Source organism: Haliotis asinina, chromosome 10 (genome assembly GCF_037392515.1).
Source record: "Haliotis asinina isolate JCU_RB_2024 chromosome 10, JCU_Hal_asi_v2, whole genome shotgun sequence".
NCBI lineage: Eukaryota > Metazoa > Mollusca > Gastropoda > Lepetellida > Haliotidae > Haliotis > Haliotis asinina.
In genome coordinates, this window is record NC_090289.1 from 35,840,587 (window position 1) to 35,864,861 (window position 24,275).

The 24,275-nt window shown below is 38.5% G+C and overlaps 3 protein-coding genes across 3 annotated transcripts in view; 1 reads left to right on the forward strand and 2 right to left on the reverse strand.

Annotated features, from left to right (window-relative positions):
• Window positions 1–14,327, forward strand: part of LOC137297647 (krev interaction trapped protein 1-like) — a 31,030-nt gene extending 16,703 nt beyond the window's left edge. The window contains exons 8-17 of the mRNA XM_067829547.1: window positions 688–838; window positions 1,391–1,504; window positions 1,840–1,944; window positions 2,139–2,205; window positions 2,408–2,562; window positions 2,969–3,135; window positions 3,757–3,880; window positions 4,230–4,325; window positions 5,211–5,279; window positions 6,276–14,327. Coding sequence (XP_067685648.1) covers window positions 688–838; window positions 1,391–1,504; window positions 1,840–1,944; window positions 2,139–2,205; window positions 2,408–2,562; window positions 2,969–3,135; window positions 3,757–3,880; window positions 4,230–4,325; window positions 5,211–5,279; window positions 6,276–6,470 — 1,243 coding nt within the window. The 3' untranslated portion in view covers window positions 6,471–14,327. The remainder of the gene's footprint in view (window positions 1–687; window positions 839–1,390; window positions 1,505–1,839; window positions 1,945–2,138; window positions 2,206–2,407; window positions 2,563–2,968; window positions 3,136–3,756; window positions 3,881–4,229; window positions 4,326–5,210; window positions 5,280–6,275) is intronic.
• The window catches only part of LOC137297648 (mannose-1-phosphate guanyltransferase alpha-A-like), a 510,132-nt gene that overhangs the window by 302,157 nt on the left and 183,700 nt on the right, over window positions 1–24,275 (reverse strand). The gene's annotated exons all lie outside the window — the stretch shown is intronic.
• On the reverse strand, window positions 19,039–19,878 carry LOC137299137 (uncharacterized). Its single transcript, XM_067831670.1, has one exon. The coding sequence runs from the start codon at window positions 19,864–19,866 to the stop codon at window positions 19,039–19,041; it is 828 nt and encodes a 275-aa protein (XP_067687771.1). The 5' UTR covers window positions 19,867–19,878.

The window sequence follows — 24,275 nt, forward strand, 5'->3', positions numbered from 1 at the left end:
TCAGGGACCTTTGTCCTGTTGCTAAAGTTCTTGCCAGTTTCAACTTATACTATCCTGAAGCTAAACGTCTTTCAAATGCACTTCAGTGATCTTGATAACAATTATCTGATCTGATTATTTGACATTGAAGTTACCCAGAACGCTAAAGAAATGTTTATCTGGAATGATGTTGTCTCGGACTGTTGTCGGAGGTCAGTGATGTAGGTAGAGGTACGTCCACTGCAGAGCATGACACAAGGCAGTTTCATGTAACTGTATATGAATAACTCATATGTCACCAGTTTAAGAGGAAATAAGTTCCGATCTCAAGCATACCATATTCCTTTGAATTATTACAATCTGATCCAAATGGACCCTTTCTCTAATGGACTCAAACAGACTCTAGTTGAAATGGGGCGATGGGTAAGCCTAGTCGTTAAAGTGTTCTCTCATCACACCCAATCCCCAAGTTTGATTCTGCACACTGGTACAGTGTGTGCTGTCCCTTGCTGGAATATTGCTGGAATATTGCTAAAACCAAACTCACTCACTCTAGCTATAGGCAGGACAGAGCTATGTAGTAGACTGGCTGAGGCAGGGGTGTTTGGTGCTTAATTTTCCAGTACTTTTTGATATGATATTGAGAATATAATGTAGGTTTCATCCAATGCTGCTGGTGATTGAACTGTCTACTGCATGTTTTTGCAGGTATGGCTACTCTAATGTGGTGACGGCCCTCCTAGATGCTGGCTGCTCTCCAAACATCTCGGATCATGAGGACAGTACACCACTCCACCTGGCAGCGCGGAAGGGCCACTCACTTGTAGCCGAAACCTTGTTGTTGCACAGAGTTGATGTGGTAAGGCTTTCACAGGAAAGTTGCACAATGTTTGAAAATAAATCTTCCACAGCATCTCATTATATTGAGGCCAGTATGTGCCAAAGGATTCAAAGTTATAAGAATGTTTAAGCAAGCAGAAAAAAAATAGATTTGGTATGGCTTTAATACAACTTGCTGGAGGTTCCGAATGGACTAAACTAAAAGTCCCCCATGAAGTGCCTGCTGTCTGTGACTGTGTACACATGGGATATAGGCATGTGACTGGAATGTAATGGAATGTTAGTGTCTGATGAATTCCCCTGTGCCCTTGGCAGCATGGGTGTAAGCTGAGTGTTTATTCCCTCATTCCAATTTTGAATTTTTGTCTTCATTTCCATTCTGAAAGTATCACATTTTCAAGGTTAAAATCCAAGATTGACCTTAAGTACGATTCTTGGTTTGTCAGCTACATGCATAGATGTCGCAGTGTTTTGGCCCTACATCATTTATTGGTACCTTATAAATTAAACTGTCATGGTGTGATATAAGTGAACTACTGAAGTCATTGTTTCTATGAACCTCCCAACACAGACTGCACGTGACAAGAATGGCAAGACAGCACTGGACATCTGCCAGTCAGGGCCTGATCACACCTGGAAGCATGAACAGGTGGCCAACTTCATCAAACAGTCTGGCACACGTCCGGTAAGTTGTGTCCCTTTACTTATTGGCTTGGACCTTGTAAGACAGGTCAAACAGGTGCTTGTTGAGACAGATCAAACAGGTGCTTGTGACAGATGGGTAAAACAGGGACTTGTTGTCAGTAAAAACCACTGAATTCTTGGGAAAGGTTGACAGGCGGTTGATGTGATGGGTAGAACAGGACCTTGTTGTCCTAAAAAGAAGAAAGGTGCTTTTTTGGGACAGTTTTGACAACAGCTTGTGATGGAAATGGCATAGACTAAGGGGCTATGTGTCTGACTCTGGAGGATGTAGGTGGTTGTCGAAATGACTTACAGAGAGTTGTATATGTGTTGTAGAGTCACACAATTGCTGTCAATACAATGGATGCTCACATCATCAACCTCAGATTGACATCTGGCTACCATACATCTGTCAGACAGCTCAATGAACAGATGTTAAAGGTTAGTAACATTGTAAATTGATACCATTTTCTGTAGCTGTAAATCAGTGGACAAGCCCTCAATGTAAGATATTTGTTTACCGGTATTCAGTGAAATGCAAAAGTTCATGTTATCAGTGTGAGATATTAGTGGACAGATTCCCAGTGTACATTATTAGCGAATAACTTTTCAGTGTATTGTACATTGTATTTCAGGAGTTTGGGATGCCACCTGTTCCATATGCCCAGATCTTCACAATATGGATCTGTTCTAATAGTCTTGGTAAGATGGAGATGATACTATACATACTTTCTTAGGTGATGCTGTTACTTACTTACAACATGTTTGTGTAATATCTGTAAGGAGTTGTAGGATTGCCAAGTGGTTAAAGTGTTTGCTTATAACTTTGAAAGTATGATATTGCTGGAATATTGCTGGAATAACAATGGCATAAAACCATACCCACTCATACCTTGTCATACAGAGCTGCAGTTGAAACCAGAGCATGAGCCGATGAACCAGCTGCGAATCTGGCAGACACGAACTGTTGGGATGTTGTCTGATGCTAACCCAGACCATGAGGAACCGGTACTCAAGTGGAGAAGAAATGCCAAAATTGGTGTGGAGATTGAAAAACAGGTATGTATCAAAGAATTGTTGCAGAGATTGTTGTTTATCTCTGTTTATGCATCTATTAGTCAAATCATAGTGAATAATTTCCAGATTGTACACAGGAATGTGTAAATTTGTCCCTGAGTCAAACATGATTAACAAACATGTGTTTGAGATGAAGACATTATTTAGTCAATGATATTTCTCTCTGGACATGATGGAGACATGCTATTTTACATGTGCACAGTTGCAGTTAACACAGTAACCTTGAACTTTCTATATACAAAGTTAAAGTGGGAACTCAGATTAGCAGAGTCTCCAGGGCCTCATGCTAAAGAGAAAACCATTGGCTAGTTTTTGACTTTGAGTTTTTACTGCAAATAAATAATCTTGTTTGTGGATTCTGATTATGAGCTTTATGTGTTATGTACAGCTGACGCATCAAAAGGCCATTGACCTGCTCTTCCACGAAGCATACTACAACTACATCAATGCTCTCTACCCATGCAAAGAGCAGGATGCAGTTATATTTGCTGCCATCTTGTTTCTGCTTTGGCATGGCAACTTGGACACCAGTTCAGCAAAGTCTTTCTTATCAGCGTAAGTCCTTAAGGCCCTTTTGAAATTCCAAGGAAAAACAGGCCTCGTTTATTTAATATCCTGTGTAAAATTGTCTGAATTTACTGAAGATATGGTAGGTAGGCGGTCTTGGTGATTGTGTCGATGTGTCAGCTGGAATACTGATGACATATTCACATTCACTCTTACATTCAGGTTTGGGAATCAAGTATTTTGAAAACATGTAAACAAAATAATTTTGCGTTTCAGTTATCACACACAATATCCACTTTGCTGTATTGATGGTAGGAGTGAGATGGTGACAAAACTTGAATACTTGATGCTTGTCATCTGTCATTCTCACATTGACAGACTACGCTTCAGTAAACTAACGTTATCGCCATTCATTTTTTATGGGCTCAGCAACTAACTCACTGGAATTCACTGTGCAAAGATGCTTTTCTCCAGTTTCCAGAAACCCATAATGTGTTCAAGTTTGTCAGTACCATGCAGATCTTTATCCTTTTGTCGTTTCCTTCCAACATCAACCTGAGAATGCAACATCATGTAATAAAGTATCCTGAAGGGACTGTGTTATGTCGCAGGCATAATTCTGTGAGTCTTATTGACAGGTGTTATACCCATGACTATTTCGTATTACAGCAGCAAGAAGCTGCAGGAACTGGTGCCCCAGCCTATTCTAGGGCAGAGGGCAGCCACACACTGGGCCAACAAGATCCTTCGGGAGTGCCGTGACATCATCCAGGGCAAGGACAGGAGTCCTCTGGTAAGTCATGCTCACATCCTGTGAGATTGAATATGGATCCATTGGAAAGTCACACAAGCAAGTCCTCTGAGATTGTATGTGACACTGCCTCCGTGGTGTGGTTTGAGCTTATGGGGAGCAGAAGGTTGCAGGTTCCGTCGCCGGGAGTGTCATATCAAAAGACATAAAAATATGTCACTTACTTTTCCCTTCCTGCCTATACCCTCTCTCCTCACCTCATATATCTATTTTGTAGTAAGTCACTCTCAAGAGTCCTGTGATATCAGCCTTGTATCATCTGGTAAGTCTCCCCCAGGAGTGCTGTGCACATTTTGTCAACTTCATAATTTTATTCTAAATTTCTTTGCAGGCATTGAAACGTCAGTTTTTGACACACTGTCATTACCTCACTGTCTATGGCTCAGCTTTTTTCACTGGAACCTTACAGAACCCCCAAGGCAGCAGGGTAAGGTAGCTTTGCTATCTGAAATTAATGAAAAATATCATGATTTGATTGTTGAGAAATAGAAGTGTTACCTTACCATACTCATATAAAAATGAAGCCATGTGCTGTTTGGAATACACTGGCAATACACTGTTAAGATTCAGGTTAGAAACGATCTTCAGAAACCCACGCTTGTCATAAGAGGCAACTAACAGGTTCGGATGGTCAGACTCGCTGAGTGAGTTAACAACTTCATCATATGTCAATTGCATAGATTGATGCTCATGCTGTTGATCACCAGATTGTTTATGTACTGATATGTGCTGTATGGTTGAAATATTTCTGAGTCCGGCATAAAAGTAAACTCCCTCACTCACTCACTCAACAGAATACTCAGTTAAAATAGTGAAAAATATTCCTCTAAACTATTGAAGTTGTACTGCACTGATATCAAATGAGTTTGAAAATTGATGATGGAAGTTCATTTTTAGCAGTCCTTGATCTATGTGATACCAAGTCCATAGCATCTGCATTAGGGACAGGTTTGGAACCTTTGCCTACATAAGTTAGAGATGCTTGTCAAGATCAAGCTTTTAATTTGTTGCCATATTTTATCACCAGGGTTATGTCCCTCGCTACATGTTATTAGATTTTGTTCATCTTGCCTTCATTGGGGACAGGTGTTTGGAAAACCATGTGAAAGTGAACATGCTTTTTGGAGATACATTTCAAGACATACCTAAAACTTTAGTTTTATATGAACAAACAAAAGTCAAATGGGTAACTTGGCAGGGAAAGTGATGTTTGTTTGATTCATTTGAGGAAAATTATTCATCCAGGTTGTCAAAATTTTAATATTGGTTCTGTTCTATGGGGGAATTTGACAGGTGCTCTCTCTTTTCCCAGGGTTCAACAACAAAATGTCACATCGGAGTGAATGATGTTGGAATACATATCATCAGCACACAGACCAAGGTGATTATTGCAGTTGAATTACAGCTGCTTATGCCTCTTTACTCATCAGTTAATCTGGTAACATCTGTGTCTTGGTCCTCTGCATCCCAGGTTTGTTGTTAAAGGCCAATGGAACTGGATGGAAATTCGCCAAAGAACACTTGTCCTGTGCAGTGTCATGTTCTTGAGAGAACTGGCTAGTATGAGTGAATGAATTTTCTTGAAAGTCGCCAATATTGTCTGGTGCTTAATTGTTGCTTGTTCTCATCAATTTAACTTGCTCGAGTAGTTTGAAAAGGATTTCAACATGGTTGCATGACAGCTATTGTTTGTCTATTTTGTAGATATTGAGTGTTAGTGAAAAACTTTCTTCAAATCAGAAATATTTTGGATAACTGTTACTTGAAATCGTACTTCCTTGTCGTAAGAAGTGACCAACAGGATCATGTTATCTCATCCAAATTGTATACATCAACATTCATGCTGTAGATCACTGGATTGTTTGGTCCAGGTATGCTTATTTACAGATCGTCACCATATAGTTGTAATAATGAGATGTGTCGTGTTAAACAACAAACCAACCAAAATGTTACTAAATCAGCACGGACAGAAACCTGTTTTCAGTGGCTGTGGATGTTGTAAATTGTTGACTACATATCAAGATGAGCTACAGTGCATAGTGCTATTGTTTTTGTGCTTCAATAGATCAGTTTGTTATTCCCCGTAAAATGCTTTGCGATGGATATTAAATGCACCGCATCCATCGGTCCGTCCGTCTGTGCACATTTATCTTTTCCGGAACAGAACTCTAAAACCATTCAATATTTCTTCACCAAACTTGACACATAAATTGGTCTAGTGGTGTACTGGTGCCTTTTGACAGTTTGGGAATTCTGAATAAAGTATTTTTGGCGTTACCATGGCAACAAGTTTGACTTCGTCTGAAATTCTAGGTAGTGCGGGGGATATTGCTGACTGTGTCTTCTGTGTTTAATCCTGCTATGTCTTTCTCCCCAGTCAATGCTCCAGTCGTACAAGTACTCCGAGATTGAATGGAAGCATGTCCAGGAGTATTCTCTGCTGGAGATCCACGTTACAAGGCCAGAAGGGAAAACTGGTCGAATCTCACCCAAAACTGTTACTAAAATCCGCTCCAAACAAGCTGGTCTCATCAACTTTCTTATGGTCAAACTGGCCCAAATGCATGACTGAAGGACAAGATGGTGCCTTTCAACAATTTGTGATACAATAGACAAGAAACGGGGAATGTGGAAGTGCTAGTGATCCCTGCTGATAAGCATGAGAGTACTGGCAAAGAAGGATAAGTTGGACCGGAACAGAGAATGCGGATGTGAGAAGTAGATGGTCCATGGCAATGAGGAAACCCATGTGGTTTGTGAAAGGGAGATCAGATGTAGGCTTGTGCACATGCAGTGCATGACAATGATTATTGATTCCACACAAAGGTGCACATGCCTTGATGCCTTGCTAATAATACTCTTGTGATCACACTTGATCATGGACAACTTGGGGCCCTTTCACTGATAATGGCAGGCGCCAGTGGGCGGCCCTCATACATGCCAATACAGGTCAATTGTCAGGTCAGGGCTCAACTTGTCCTTGTTTGCCCGTAGTTACAAAATGTCAGCAGTTAATGTCAAATGTGCAGACTAACTGTATCAGTTAAGATCAATTTCTAATATGCAAAATGATTATATTTTTGTAACAAGCAAATCAAATTGTTTGAAAAGGATTCTGAGACTGACATGCAATCAACAGGGTTGAAATAATCTGGTCACAAATCAGTTTACAGCATCATGGATGTGTTAGTGTGTCTGTCTCGACACATCCTCAAACCTTCCCCTGGAGCACGTCCTTGGTTACACTTGGTTACAATTAATTGCATTATGAGTGCCAAGATGTAAATGAAACTGATTCAGTTATTGCACTGAATGTTTCCTGATTGCTAAAATTTTACTATTCTTGTCAAAATGTCTAGTTCAAAGAAAAGAATACCTCCCTTGGCTTCTCTTTTGCTCTATCTGAACATTACAAGGCCAGCTATTTCTGATGCCATATCATAGCTTTGTAATGAGACTCTCCACAAGTCTGCTCCCATGATTTGATGTGGAATGAACAGTGGACGTCCCTTTTGTTGAGGATTATCCTTATAAGTTAGCATTGAAATTGATGATCAGATTGGGAAGCAGAGAGATGTGATTGACAAAGCTCTGTCAAGATAACCACAGCCGCACTGATGCAGCTTGCATTGTGATACGTGAAAACTGAACAAGTTTCAAGTATTTCTCCACAGATTAACTAGTGATTGGGAAAGAGCAAGATATTTTGTGACAAAAATGGAGAATGTTTTCAATTTTGCTCATCTGACAGTGTATAGTTCAGCGTTTGTGATACATAGCTGGTTGTGTGACTTCAATATTACTCTTGAGGTCAAGATGACATGTCAGGTCATTATGACCTTTTTGCCAATTGTTATGCTTACGTCAAAGTTACCCCCACCTCAGTGCTGAAGCTCATTGCTTATTGTATACCTCATTCAAACTGTTGCCTCAATATTTACTGGTGTGGTACATTTGGTTATCTACACCCTGGTTATCTACGTAGTCAGTCTCCTGCATGGTGTTAACTCAGTCACAAGATATACAACTTGGAGGTAGATATAATCATCCTTCACCATCGGTTATTATATTCAAAATAGTTTCAAACTCAACCAGCACACAGAGAAAAGCTTATTTTGGGTCAGCAATGAGTAAGAAAGTGTCAGATCATCATTTAGGTCCATGATGGATGATACACTTTCCATGCTGTCAACTGTGTTTCATGAACGTATATGCAGGTTCGGCACCATCAGCATGTACTCATGGGATGTCACCGTGTTCTTATATGACACTTACAATACTTTGTTCACAATAGAGTATATTTGACATTTCATTTGCAGTGGTACTGTAAGAATTTCTATATTTCATGGGGCATAAACTGTGGAAAAGGCTTCAAACTTCCTGTATATTTTGGCTTTGAAAATAGTCGAAAATTACAGAATTTAAGTCTTACTGGTATGTACATTGTATGATGTAGATCTAGCACAGATTTATAATGATAGAATTGTTATAAAGATGTAGGTAGGATCCCATTTTGCCAACAAAGTCATTCCATTTCTTCTTTTAGTACTGTACAGGAAACATTACTTCAATAAAATATGACTAGATACAGGATGACACTGTGAATTAGTTTATGTAAGTGTGTATCTCTTATCCCACCATCTGAAAAGGAAAGATGCAGTGATATATTGGTGAATCATTATAACATCCCAAATGAACACTAGGCACACCTTTCAGAACATTGATGACACTTGCTATATGTTTGCACCCTGTGAACACATCTGTGTCCACTAGTAGATAACGTATGTGCATCTCAGAGCTCAAAATTCTTACCTGTGCTTCAGGCATTACGCAAATTCAAAATCTACTTTTATCTTGACTAACCTTTAGTTGACCTTGACCTTGTAAGCAACCGCTCGGCACAATGACATGAGAAGCAGTACATTTATTGTAGCTTTCACTAATAACAATGATGCAAGGTCTTGGGTGTTATTTATTCAAAGAGGCTATCTTGGTACTTGTTTGTTATTTTATTGTGAAGGACCTACTATCTGAAACTGTTTAAACCTGATTTACCCAATGCCATTGTACATTTTGAAAATACCTTGTATTTGAAGTATGTATACTACTGCTGGAAAAACAGAAATATGTTAATTTTCCTATTTCAGATTACATCTATTTTACTTAGTAATTAATATATTATATTTCCATTTCAACATTTCAACAATTTCCAGACAGCTTGTTTCTCCAATTGCAGTTAGCAATAGTATGTTTACCTCAGGCAAATTTATGTTTCCGTGAAATTAACTTTCTTTCTAAAAAAGAAAAGCCAAAAAGTGTCAGAATGTAATTGGTTATTGATTTCCACCTTAAGGTCAAATCTACCTTGAAACAATGCTATGACAAAATCCCTTTGTTATGGGTGGTCAATTCGGAATTACCTTTCATCTGTTCAATAACAGGGTAGCTTACCAGATCTGGAGAAAGATAGTACTGGGCTCAAGGCAGTCTTAGCGCTAAGACTATCTTAAGCCTATGTTGAAGAATGGGAGTTACAATCATTGTAGCGCTAAGATCACTTCATGCAAGTCAGCCCTGGTCTGTATGACCTACTCATGACAGAAAGTGTCTGTCTCTCATTTCCCCACTAAATTCCCAGAAGCTGCTTGCTGAGAGGCTAGATTGGTTCATGAAAAGATAATTCTGAAGTGACCTGTAAAGGAATGTGCTCGGATCTTTGCTAGACTAATGCTGATGGCAGTTTTATCTCATTCACTTAATGTTGTCATATGCTGCTCAAGCAAGTAATGATTCTAAAAAGCTTACCAATTTCTTATTTTCTCACAGATAAAAGTAAATTTTGTGCTGACCTAATTTGACCATTCATTCATTCATGGTGTATTGTCTGTCAAACTGCATTGTAAAACTTTCCAAAATGTCTCCCAGACCACATGACCTACAATGCTGAAACATTATACATATGATTCACCAAAACTGTTTCAAAACCTTGACCACAAGATTTTTTGTTCTTTCACTATACTGAATTTGTCATACTTGCCTATATTAGTGTTATACTGTGAACATCCTAAATATGTGGTTGAAACTAAGTTTGGCTTTTTTGGAATTTGTCATTGATATAACTGTCCCAGCTGATTTGTTGATGATGTTTTTTATGTTCCCATGTTCTTGTATACCAGTTTTGTAATGAACTTGAAACCCTATTTGTAAATATTCCAGACAGGTTCAGGCAAGCTTCAGGGCACTCTTGTAAGGACAGTTGTTTAGCGTGTGTCAGGTTTGCTCAAAGAATGACCCTGATGTTTTAAAAACTAATTGTTTGATGGAAATGTATTTTCACCATTTGGTTGAAGTATTGCATGTTAAATTTTAGAACTAGTCTAGAAAATGTTTAGCAATTACCAAGACTTAGTGCACTTGTTTGCTTTTGTTTGTCTAATTAATGCAGAATAACATTCCATCAGTACATCTCTTGCCTTATTACAGATGTTTCAGGGAAAAGTGTTCCACGACTTATATCAGTACCCAGTAGTATAGGTCTCTGAACATGCTGCATGACAAGAAAATACACAAACAGATTTGATTTTGATGGGGACATTTCCTCGACAACATGGCATTTCCATATTCTCAGTGAACAAAATTGGTCTGATTGTATGTTTTGTCCAGGTTTGACTTTTGAGCTGTGGATTTCTGATTGTATTCCCCAGCTATTATAAATACTGATTAAGGATCAGTTTAAATTATACATAGGTCCAATTTTCATTGTCGTTTTCTACAGAAAATGTGTATGAAAAAAACTAATAGGGTTTTGGGTTATAACAGGTCCATGAAAACCTTTTCATCATCATGGTGAAAGTGGGCCCTGTTTCATAAATGGTTTTGCCCAATGATTGTCATAACTCTATGTTAAAGTATTGGAGATATAACAGTCGCTGTGCTATGATTGTCTTAACTCTGTGTTAAAGTATAGGCAATACAATAGTCGTAGCGTTATGATTGTTGTAACTCTGTGTTAAAGAATAGGAGATACGATAGTCGTAGTGCTATGATTGCTTTGTGAAACGCTTCCCTGACTGAGTGTTCAGACTATGTAACTAGTTTTTTTGTGTATCATCATACCCTTTAGATTCTTGACCATTTGTCATTCATAGGTTTGGCTAGTCCAGATATGATTATATTCTGGTCACCATCATATAGAGGCAATGTTGGTGAATATGGTGTTAAACGACAAACAAATCCATCAAAAGTATTGGTATGGCAGGTGTAGAACTAAATTTGTTTCAAGTTTCTGGTGGCATTACTTGACCACAAACTCAGCTTTTTTCCTGGGGTGCTTTAAGAGTTGTAAAGCATGTGATTTTTTTTTCCAGGTTTTGCTGAGAATTGTGCTGTGTATGATAAAATGAAATTTTCTGCTGTAAATATTCAAGTATATAATATTTGTTCTGTGAAGCATATTATTAAAGGAACATGATTGGCTGGACATTCAGTCTGGATGAGAAAAGGGCTGTGAATATGTCAGATGTCTTGTGTGGTCGATTGTATTTGTCCTGAGTGTGTTTTGTGAGTGAAGCGCTTAAGAGTCCTAACAGCCTTCCTTAACTATCTAAGGTATATCTCCACCCTATTACGCAAACTATTTTGCCACCATATCTTTGATTCTGTGACAGTTCCATGTCATGTAAGACTAACTTCACTGTAACGATCCGGGTTAAAATTGGTATTCAGTAACCCATGCTTGTCATTATAGGCGACTTATGGGATCAGGTTGTCAGTCTAGCTCACTTGGTTGACACATCGTATCCCAGTTGCTTAGAATGATGCGTATCATGTTGATCACTGAATTGTCTGGTCCAGACTCTATTTTTACAGACCACAGCCATGTAGCTGGAATGTTGCTTCATGTGGCATAAAACAACCAACCAACCAACCACTAACTAAGCATACTATTGACTTGTTGTGAGCTTGGTACCATCAGTTGATGAAAATGAGAACATGATTTAAATATACTGGAAAATTGTATTTTGTTGAGGATGACTCATACTATTAGTTGAAAAATGTGTCATTCTCATACCAGCTCATTCATTCAGTCTCAGATATGTTTGAAATGGTATGCAACAAGGCAGTTCCAATAACTGGTAATATTGCATCAATCATACAAGAACTGGAATCTGATTGGATGGCTGCTTGGTGCTATGGTGGTGAATGTGTGTGTGATATGATGGAATGTTATACACCACCTTGTTACATGATTGATGCCTTAAGAACAACTAATTGTAGATTAATGGTGCAATTTGGACATTATGCAATTGATCATCATGCAATATGTTTTGAAGTACTATGCAATACTGTTGTGGCTTGAAGTGTTCTATACATCAGATTCAGAGATATATTATTTAAGGAATGCGGCTTCATGTAATAAACATGCCCACAGGAAAAAAGAAGCATAATGCAACATCAAGAGGAGGTATGCAATCATGTCCTCATTATCTGACACAAATTAGTTTTGATTAAGAAATTACATGTTCCGTGAACCAACACGTTTTGTCCATATTTACCTGATATTGTGTGAATGCCTCCTCAAAAGCAACAATCAAAGCTTTTGTTGAGCTGTTTGAGATTTTCTATTTCTGAGTAATACTGGTTTACACAAATGGTTTCACAGAGGCTGAAACTTTAAAGAATCAACTTTTTCTGAAGCCATGGGAGTAAATAAGCAGACTGTTATTACGTTTGAATAATTTAATGTATCTTAACATATGCTCTTAATATCTTGTTTGTTTGAACCCAAGCTACTGGGCAGATAATTATCAAGATTGTTCGCTCTCTACTGGTTCTGGTAGGTTTGTCAAAGTGGTGTAGGTCCCAGATCATTCCCGTTTGACCCACAGATACCAGTTAGCGCTGTCTCTCGTTCAGTATCTCAAGCTGTTGTGGAGATCCTGTACAGTGGTGGTGTCTGTCATATCAAGATTTTAGAATAGCAGTGGGGTAGCCTTGTGGTTGAAGTGTTTGCTTGTCATGAGAAAACAGTTCAATTTCCCACAGGGGTACAATATGTGAACCCCATTTCTGGTGTCCCTTGCTGCGATATTGCTGGAATATTGCTGAAAGCAACATAAAACTAACCCCTCTCACTGAAGAATGTATATTGTTTTCTGTTTGACTATACAAATGATAGATACAGTGGTTTTGTTCGTAAGCTTTTATGAGATGGTAGAAACTAGCACTAGAAATGAGATTTGGTTTGCAGTCTAGTCTTTAGTATTTGTCTCATTGGTGACATTTTACACTGAGCTCCTTTGCCACCACCATTACACTATGTCACCTTGGAATTCCTTCCCACGTCACGCTGAAAGGCTGTGTTAAACCAACTCATGGACTACATGAAGATATTCATGATGTTCCAATGGCTTCAGATCTCTTAATTTTGCCGTCTATTCTGAGTTAAACAGGATATATCCCTGTTATTTATGTTGTATAAACTGTACCTATTCATATATTCATATTAAGTGAAATTCTGATTAAATATTGGTATAAATAGTCATAAGATCAGAATTATTCTTGTCAGCTAAAACAAGCTGAATAAAAGAAGAAATAGAAAACTAAGTATGAATGACCAACACCACTAGTAAAAAACATATATTAAATGGTCCAGGGGTATTAATCATAAAAGAATGGCAATACAATACCCTATATTACAGAGGATGGACCATACCTTGGCACCATTGTTGAAGGAGCATGTAGAATGTCATCTTCTAAAGGGTAGCTTAAGTTTTTGACGCAGATAATAATTTATTCTAAGTATGGTTCAGTGATAGTGATAGTGATTGTTGTTTTTGGTTTAAGTTGTAACTAAAGTCTGATCTAGATGGTAGGATATTCCTTTTCGTACACATTTCATGGCCAAGATTGCTTCACTCAAAAGGACACACTGAAACATTTTCACTGAAAATGATAGCTGTGTAGTGTTTTGAATATTATTGAAAACTGAATATAGAATAATACATGTATGCCAAATATTGCATCAAAAATAGACATAGAGAGCTTTTTTCATAATTAGTCATAGAATTTTAGGGTTTTTTTATGTTTTGTTAATTTCCAAAATGCATTCTTATTGGTTTGGATGACTGGATATATGAGCGAAAGAAGCATAATATATTTTCAAAGTGAAGTCATGGTTATTTTCTTTTTGTAAATGATTATTAATTTTATGCCATTGTTACAGTGTTATTACCTCCTTAAAGAGGGTTAAAAGTGTGTACAGTGTGGTGTTTTAGCGTATATTTACCCTTTGTTCTCAGTAAGACTTCAAATGTCTCAGACCATGAAATGTTGAACATAATATTTACATGTATATTTTGAAGTCATGGGATGGGACATATTTGTTATCGCAGCATCCACATTTTGTATTAATAAACATTTTCTACAATGTGATTGTTGGAATATTTGTTGCTGGGGTCCTTGTATACACATGCACAAAAGTTAAGCACCACTATTTTCATAGTGTCTTGATTTCACCACTGAAGATCAGAAATACAAACTATAAATGTTTATGAATGAATTTGCCTTCTATAGATTCTTGTACCCAAGATTGTCAAGATATGACAAGGAAAACGTTCTGCACGTGCAACTCCATTTCCCTACCATCTGAATCTTGAAAATCAAGTTTCACACACTTGGTTTCACCGGTCTGTAGTGACATTCTCCTTTCACTTTGAGTTAGAAAATCAGTTTATGGTGATGAGAAAGTTAACTACCACTGAAAGATGGCAGGTGATAGGCATGAAATATGCTGGCATGTCATGCAGGGCCATTGCAAGGCAAATGGGTCGTCATCACAGCGTCATCACCCGTTTAGCTACCAAACATAATGAAACCACTGATGTCAATGACAATGATAGATCACGCTATGATAGTTACCACTGAGCATCCAAAGTAGCAGATCACAAAAATAGTGGGTGGCGCTTCACTTTTGTGCATGTGTATACAATGATGGAGAATATACCACATAAGCAACTGCTGAGAATGTCACTACCAAGATATCAGTGGGGAGGTGGTGCAGTCTACTGGTTAACGCATTCACTCATTCCGCCAAAGACCTGGGTTTGTTTCTATACTTGGGTACAATGTGTAAAGTCCATTTTTAGTGTCCGCTGCCATGATATTGATGGAATATTGCTTGAAGTGGCATTAAAGCAGACTCACTCACTTAGAAAACACACATCATCACGAGTGCCCCATAGCACACTTAATGAAAACTTTTCAACTCTTATTGTAATTTTATATTCTCTAGTCTGTGGTTAGACTTATGTATATTGTACATGTTCCACGGTGACCTTCGTGCTCTGGTGTGTTTTTTTTTCAGTGACCTGATTTTAAGCTTTCTACTGTGATCAATAATAGTACTGCTGATGTAATCAGGGCTGCCTGTTTGTATTTGTAGTGCTGTTGAGTGGTTTTAAACCTGTTTTGGGTTTTGTTTGCCTTCATGGGTTTTTAGTGTGAGCATAGGTGGCACATTTGTCCAAGGTGTCGCAATTTTTTGCTGAGTAAACATTCCAGAGTAGAGTATTTGGGCTCAAAAGATTTGAATCCTGTTTTGCCCAGACTGTTTTCAACTCTCATCGCTTACAATATCTGTGAAGCATCCATCATTATCAGACAGGAATATCCCTGAAAGTAGTCGAACACATTATCAGTGAAATACTACAAATGAAATTGTAAACCAAACATGATCAAACAGATTTGATTCCCGGAAACTGCAAGACTATTCGCTGGGTACTGACACATGGTAACATAGCAAACAATTGTTTTGTTGTGTCATTGTGAGGTAAAGTCAGAATGACGTCACAAATGTGCAGTTCCAGATGCTACCATGGGAACCAGCTGAAACAGTCAGCTGATGACACTTCACTGCTTTACCCGTACTCGATGTAAACGAGTACAGACATTAAAATCCTTTGGTTTCATTTTTTGTTCACAATGCCGATAAATATCATGTGTTGGCCAATAACCGGGTGTTACTGAGTATTTGAAGCCCAGGAATATTTCATTTGAAACCTCAGGCTGACACCGTCGGTTCCAAATCTATTCCTGTGCTTCAAATACTAGTACTCAGTAACAACTGGAAATTGGCCAACACATGATGTTTATCTCCTAATTAACTCACTTCTGCAACATTCCATCCATATCACTATAACAGTTGTCACCGATAGGATTTGTCTTATATTGTCTGCTATGATGTAATGCCGTAAATTGCTGCATAAAATAACATTTCCCTACACTCACTCATGATAAATGTTCAGAACCCCTGTTCATTCTCACCAAGAAAAGTAAAAGATAGTACTTCTTGTAACCTCACACTGTCCTGAACAAGAACTGGCCACGTCAGTTATAGTACCATGTGTGTGAATTGGGTGTTCAACCAACTAAACAAAGACTAACCAATTATGGATTTCTCCCAAATTCAGTTTAGCTGCCATAGACCAGCAGATCAGTGTTTCATAGTTGAGCAGCCCTACTCATCATGGACAAAACTCTTCTTTTAGTCTGGTCAGGCTTTGTAAATTGAATAAATCACCAAGAAATACTATATATGGGTGATCCTAATGAAAAGCAAAGCTTACAGTGAAGAAAGTAGTCTCAGAATCTCAAACATATTCATCCTGCTTAATGTTTGTGATAGATTCATGGTTTCTTCAGAACTAACCCACTATGTGTTGCACAACTCTTTCCCTACCGGTCACAATGGGTGTCCAGGAAGTTTAAATCAATGAAAAGCCTTGCCTAGAGATCTACACATGAGGGGGAGTTCCCATCCTCTATACCTCCAGGGTATACATTCCGATAAGTCTCCACTATACCCTGGATGCATCCCGATAAATATATTACCTCCCTTGGCAGGCTTTTCATCCAGTCAAGTGTATACGCTGGGAAGATGAGCGAACCAATCACAACTCACTTTCGCTTTTTAATTTATCTAACCGATAAAAACAGACAACACAAATCATGCACATTTTCTCCGAGAGAGGCAAAAGGAGTTCTTGCATGTATTTCTTAAATTTTCGGACATATCAATGTGTCTGTGTGATTTCTGAGTTTGATATTGTTGACTTTGCACTGTTTATTTGGGGGTGCTCAGAACATAAATCTTTTGATTGTCTGGTCCTTACATATTTCAGACGATTGATACAGATGGAGTGATGAGGTTTAAAAGGGTCTTACAGATTCATACACCCTTTCAAAACACTGTGTGATGAATTTATTACTCTTAATATCTATTAATTTAGCTTATCTTTAAATAACAACATTCGGCAGAGTGAGACGCAAAATGTTTCGCCATTTTGTTTTCGAGGGGCAAATCCATCATGCATACAAAGTGTGAAGCCCGTTTCTGGTGTCATCTGGGTTAAAACTTCCTTTGGTACAAGTGACAACAAAACACCATGTAAACTTAAAACATATATTTCTCTGAAAACATTATGGTTGTAAAGAACGGCACAACAAATCAAAAGTGCTAAGGTAAAGTCAAGATATTAGTATTTATCAGTAGCTATTTCTCTGAAACAGATGCACATTTTTCAAAGCATAAATGAACAGAAAGTAACATTCATTTACCAGTTGGAATGATGCTACTTTACTGATGTTTTGAAAAGCACAAGAGAAATACACCACACTGGCAATTCATTTACTGGTTTTCAGTTTATTAACCACTGTATACAGACTGAAAGTCTAACCTAGCTGTGGCTTCCACCTCCCCTTCAACCCATACCTCCATCACCAGTGCCAGCTTTGAAAAATATATCTTTTAAGCCCACTAAGATATACTTACATTTCAGAGCACAAATTAAGTATACTAACTAAATCTTAACCAAAAAGTGGCCTCCACCTCCCCATCAAGCCACGCCTTCACCACCAGTGCTAGCTTTGAAAGACATGTCTATTAATCACACTTAGATAAACTTACATATTTGAGCACAGATTATGTGTACAAACTAAATCTTAACCAAAAAGTAGCCTCCACCTCCCCATCAAACCACACCTTTACCACCAGTGCTAGCTTTGAAAATATATCTTTTAAGCCTAGACCCCAGACTGACCACAAGAGCAAATAGCATACAGGGATTGAAACTATGCTCCAGGAAGGCCAGGACTGGCACTGATTGCTACTAACAATGACAGAAAGTGGAACTGTAAGCTAAGACATGCTAAAACCAGACAAACTCTAGGACCTAGAGCAAAGGGCTGACAAGAACCAGTGGAAATTACAGGATTTGGACCAAGCAGTGTTTTGGGCAGAAAAAGTTCTGAAGAAGGCTTGTAATTTAGAGTGATTTAGTATTATAGTATAGAGTAAATGAAAGGAGAAAAAAAGAAAGAAATTGAAGATGCATCCATTCAGAGCAAAATCAGGTCCCCCTAAGTAATGGAAGGAATTACGGCAAATTTGAAGGAATTGCATCTCAAATGTAAACAAACCCAGCCCACTCGTGAAACAATTGCAGCGATATCGGTAGTTTAGCGGTAATAACACAAACACGATGCCCTAATGTCGGTAATACTTGATGCAACATCGGCCATCTTTGGAGATTTCTCGGCTCAGTTCCGTGATTTGTCGGTTGCATTCTGAAACTCACACATCAAAACATGGTGTCACTGGAAGGAACACCCGTCTCGGTGAGTTTTGTCTGTAGTTTCTACTGTTTTCATTTTCATAATCATCCATCTTTGAAAAAGAGCATCATAAGTCATGCCCCCAGATGCTTCTGATGTTCAGACGTAAACAACTTCCATGGTGCTCTTTTGCAATGCATCTTCTGATGTGTGAGTTTCAGGACGCAACTGACAAATCACGGAACTGAGCCGAGAAATTTCCGAAAATGGCCGATCTTGCTTCAAGCATTACCGACATTGGGGCATCGTGTTTATGTTATTACCGCTAAACTACCGATATCGCTGCAATTGTTTCACGAGTGGGCTGGGTTTGTTTACATTTGAGATGCAATTCCTTCAAATTTGCCGTAATTCCTTCCATTACTTAAGGGGGCCTGAAAATACAGTAAATATGAAGTTAGTAGTTAATGTTACCAAAATAGACAATTCAGACATACATTTAAACAGTGTACATCTGTCTACCATACTTACAGCCTGGCCCTCTTACAAACCTTCACCTCTACCTTATCATCCTCATCCCTCTTTCTTTTACTGTCCACCATCCTGTTCTGGGGTCCAGGACTCCTGCTGGGGACAGGAAGTGACACCCCTTGGTGGCACAGGCTGGTCAGACTGCAGGACAAATTGCACTCACTCAGGCTGGTGAAGCTGCTCACTGGGCTGACAGGAAGAGACATGGAGCTTGAGGTCAGTAGTGGTCCATGCTGAAAAAGGTCATAGGTGTTACAGAACCAGATGTCATTGCAAACTGTAGCTGAGAGGTTGAAGTCATCTGGCGAACCTGACATGTCTGATTCTAGAGATCTGCTAGGTGCTGGGCTATAATTCAAGGAGGTGTTGCTGGAAGATGGTGAGGGAGGAAGATCATTGCAGAAATCCTCACAATTCTGGAAAAGTGTAGAAGAGCTGGGGAAGGGGTCAGTAAGACTTGTGGAAATCAGGCTGGTCAGGCTGGAGCTGATGCTGGCTCGGGGAGACTCATCACTTGGGCAGACAGACCAGATATCTGAAGGGGCTGACAGAAATGTTGATGCTAGATCATGGTTGTCAAAGACTGAATTAAATTTGGGACATTCTGCACAAAGGAAGGAGTCCTCGTTCTCTATATACTTGCTGATGGGGCTGTTTGGGAGGTTACTACCAAACATGGAAGGCGTATGGACAGGGCTAGTGGAAATGGGCTTGGTGGTGTTGGAGGGGATGACAGCATCGGTCCAAGTTGTGTGGGGGTAGAGACAGGTACAGAGAGGCTGAAAGTCATCCAAGCTCACCCAACTCTCATTGGGACACAGCATCTCCTTGTTGCCCTGAAGTCAATTAGGGAAGAATTTTGTAAATTCTAAGAATGATTTACCAAAAGGTGACATTTTTGAAATCATAATAGTTTATCAATTCTTTGTTGTCTACATGTTTTTGAGAGGGAAAACGGGCAATACAAATGCATAAATCAGTACATGTCAAGACAGAAGTTCTACATACTTCTTGGTACTGAAAATAGTGATCTCCTGTTTAAGTTAGCCGTCGCTATATACCATATTTTCAAGTTAAGGAAAATGTAAATTGTTAAAACGTATCTATTATTTTGATGTTATAAATGTATCTCCAGGTTACAAATACTGCTTATAATGTACACTTGTACTGTTGGTCTCATGGCCATATATACTAATAAAGATCTGTCTGTCTAAATCAGTACATGTCAGTTACCTTCACAGTTTATCTCTCCTTGCACCAACTGAGGATTATACAAGAGTACTTAACTCCAAACTCAAGTCTCACAAGAGAAATCTGTAAAATATAATACAGACGAATGTGACAATGTGTTAACTGAATTATTCAGTGACTTTATGAGATGTTCAAATTAGAATCTAAATCTAGCTTTTTATTAAATAACGCCCAACAAAGAGGCCTCCCATGTCGTAGCCAGATATCTGTGTATCACCCTTGTTTGACACTAACGAAAAGACTGAGGTTATAAATCTTTTATCACTATTTCAGACAATGAGAGATCATGAAATCACATTCCATGAAGCACATTCTGTTTTGCGCTAACATTCATATTTCCGATGATTGGGGTGCACAGACACCAATAAAAGCACGTGCAGCCTGCCGCCTCTTATTGCACATGTCGTACCCTTCGCACGTTTACCCTAAAAGATCATTTAGTCGTTGCAATGTAGATTCATATATGGTCTAGAATAGAGGGCATTTGCCTGTTCTCAAGGATGGTCTCTCAACTAAAAATGCTAACAAACGTAAACCCGAGAACATTTGGGCATCAAAAGACTGTAACTGTACAGGAAATAAGCTCGGTTACCTTACTGCTTTATGAAGAAACAGAAGGAACTCAAATATGCAGTAGAAACCTAGGACAGACCAGAGGTATGATAGCAATGTTACGCTTCGGTAAACGAAGATTCGTAAGAGCCAGACTTGAACTTGGCAACCGTCACCTTAGCAACGCCAGTAAACATGTTTATTTTTAAAGGTAAATCTCGACTAAATTATCAAAACACTCTGGAAAACAACTTAATTTCTTCGAAAATACACATGTTACAAAGATAAAAAGTAGCTTTCCCAACGGTATTCAGTGGAAGGAAGCCTACTCTAAAAGGTATGCATAGTTATCTCCCTTTGCAAAACGCACGGTACAAAAACATGAAATTGTACTTTCAGTGGACTCTCTTGGAAGTCGGATGTTTGTCCAGAACATGGATTTCTTTAGGCTTGTTCGTTTTCACACCATTTAATAATAATTATAATTCATTAAGAGGCACTTACTATTTAGAGACGTACATAATGTATGGTTAGAGCATAGGGGTGGGTGATGATGATTGTTATGGAGAAGCAGAGAAGCATGTACAATGTGACTGACCCCACCAAAAGTTTTTGTAAAAATGTATGAAGCTTGTGACCCGTCCCCTTGCTTGTCATAAGCAAATTCAATGATCGACAGCACCTCCCCCATCCCCTTTCCTAAATATTTGTATGTACCAAATTGCTGTCACACCCCACCCCCATCGATTTCAACCTCACTTTACGTAAATTAGACAAAGAATCTGTCTCCAAACAAAGAAGTTTGAATGAAAACAGCAAATATAGATAATTCAAGTGATGCAGTAGTGGTACACAGTATAGAGTAAAACTATTTTAGTTATATCGTCTAATTTCACCCATTAAATACAGTTTGATTTAATACTGCGTAATTTAGTTATTCCGGAGTATAAAAAATTTCCAACCCCATTATACAATTCACCCCTTTCAGTAAACTACAAAATACTTGCATGGCAGGATTGTGTTGCACGATATTCAAGTTGTTAACTGAGATGACATGCACGCTGATCGATTTAAATCCACACATGTGGGTTTATTTGCACAATGGCTTGTCGTTTCCTGTTGCGTATTAATTCTGATACATTAGTTTTTTCAGACGCATTTCAGCTTATTCAGTTTTTACCCTAAATTATTATTGTATATTTCATTTCACTGGGGATATTTCTGTCGTAATATTTGATTTTTTTTAAACCAAATATTATAAGTCGAAGTTACATATACAGTGCACGATAGACAAAATAAAGTTAGAGACTTTCTCTCAAATAAACTGAACATGCTTAATGCCCCATCTGTTCCCATTGACCGTGCCCATCGCTTGCATAGCAAGTCCGGTACCAGACCAGTCATTGTCCGTTTCACATTTTATAAAGATAAGGAATCTGTTATGGAACGGGGGAGACGTCAGTTGAAGGGGGATGTTGTTAATAAAGTTTCTGAGGATTTTACCGAAAACATTCGCTGGATCAGACAACAGTTATTTCCCTTTATGAAACAGGCAAGGGACGGGAACAAGGTAGCTTTTTTAAGCTATGACAAGCTTGTCATTGACGGTGATGTTTTTGTTTTTGATGAGTATACCAAAGATATCCGTCAGATCGGCCGACGCCGTAATTGGTCGAGCAGAAGTCAACCTGCTCATCACCGCTCTGACTCCCCTCCCGCTGTCCCCCCAGACAACACGTCGTCTGCTCATCACCAGGCTGACTCCCCTCACGATGTGTCGTCTGCTCAAGGGTCCAGATAGGAAATTGGCGGTGGCCCCGTTGATGAATCTTCTCTTTGTATTAAAGATCACGAGATAAGTATTTCACATTATCTAAGTTTTTGTACTTGGAATATCTGTGGTATAAATACCAAAATATTAGATCCTGACTTTACACCATTTTGTGAATCTCATGATGTATTCAGTTGTATTGAAACAATGAGTCCTGATGCACAGCACGTCCTAGATGCTACATTCAGCAATTTTGATAATTTTGTATGCAATGCCGCCAGGCGACATAATGTTGGCAGATATTCAGGAGGTATATCAGTTTCTATCCGGGAGAATATTTCTTCTTTTTTTCAGAGAGTGTATATGGACTGGGAGAACTGTTTATTTTTCAAATTAACAGATGACTCTGCACATTTCCATATATTCATTGGATTTGTATACATCCACCCAGAAAGATCGCCTGAGTATACTGCTTCAGAAGACAACGGCATAGACATATTAGAAAATAGACTTTTACAAGTACTGTTTGATTATGGGGCAGCCAGTAAGTTTATTTTGTTTGGTGATTTTAATGCCAGAACAGCGAGTGAGCCAGATTTTATAGTAAATGACGGTTCTGACTATATACCCGTTGGTGACGATTACGCGCAGGATAACTTTGATAAACCTCGCAGTTCATATGACACTGTCACAAATATGTATGGAAAGTGTTTACTCGAGCTGTGTAAATCGATGAGTATACACATTGTGAACGGTAGAAGTTTGCCTGATATCCCTGGAAGTTTAAGTTACATTTCAAAGGCTGGCTGTAGTACTGTTGATTATGCGCTTATTTCATCTGAGATGTTCAACAATATTGATAGTTTTGAGGTTAAACCTCGTACAGAGTCGGATCATCTCCCGATTGTTTGTGTAATCCATGACATAATCGCTTCCACGCCTAGCGTAAGTAATGATACAGTAATACCCATGTTCAAGTCCGTAGGGTATAAACTACGGGAGGACCAGAGAGATAGTTTTCATACGTACTTGGTAGATGGCATAAAGAATGGTATCCTGAATGATTTCAGTGATCTACTGTATATTGATGTTAACTCTGCCATTTCAAAAATTACATCCCTACTTCAATTATCCGGCGTTAGAGCAGGAGTCATCAGACTCACTTCACCTTATCACCGTCAATCGCGCCAACCTCCTTGGTTTGATCAAGAATGTGGCAAACTTAAGTCTGAAAAATACAAACTTTTAAACTGTTTCAGAAAGCATAAATGCGATTCTAACCTAGATTCCTATTTGAATGCAAAACACAATTTTAAAAAATGTTGCGAATTAAAAAAAGATAACTATTTAGCCAAAGCTGCAGATGATATTAAAATAGCAGCAAGAAATCCTGACTGTAAGATATTTTGGAGCACGTTAAAACGCTATCTTCAGAAAACAGTTCCCACAGATAATATTTCTCCGTACCAATGGTATCATTACTTCAAAGGTCTCCTTTCCTGTAGAGATACAAAACAGCTTTCAGATTTTGATAAATCAGTGTACGATTTCGTCTCAACGCATAACTGTGACGATTGTGAAGAGCTTTCATTCTCGCATGATGTTTTGTCAACTCCAATTACCGAAGAGGAGGTAATAAAATCTATAAATGAATTGAAA

What these genes read in the sequence shown, in the direction of transcription:
- LOC137299137 (XM_067831670.1), bottom strand. Translation starts at nt 19,866, where the DNA reads ATGCTGTGTCCCAATGAGAGTTGGGTGAGCTTGGATGACTTTCAGCCT.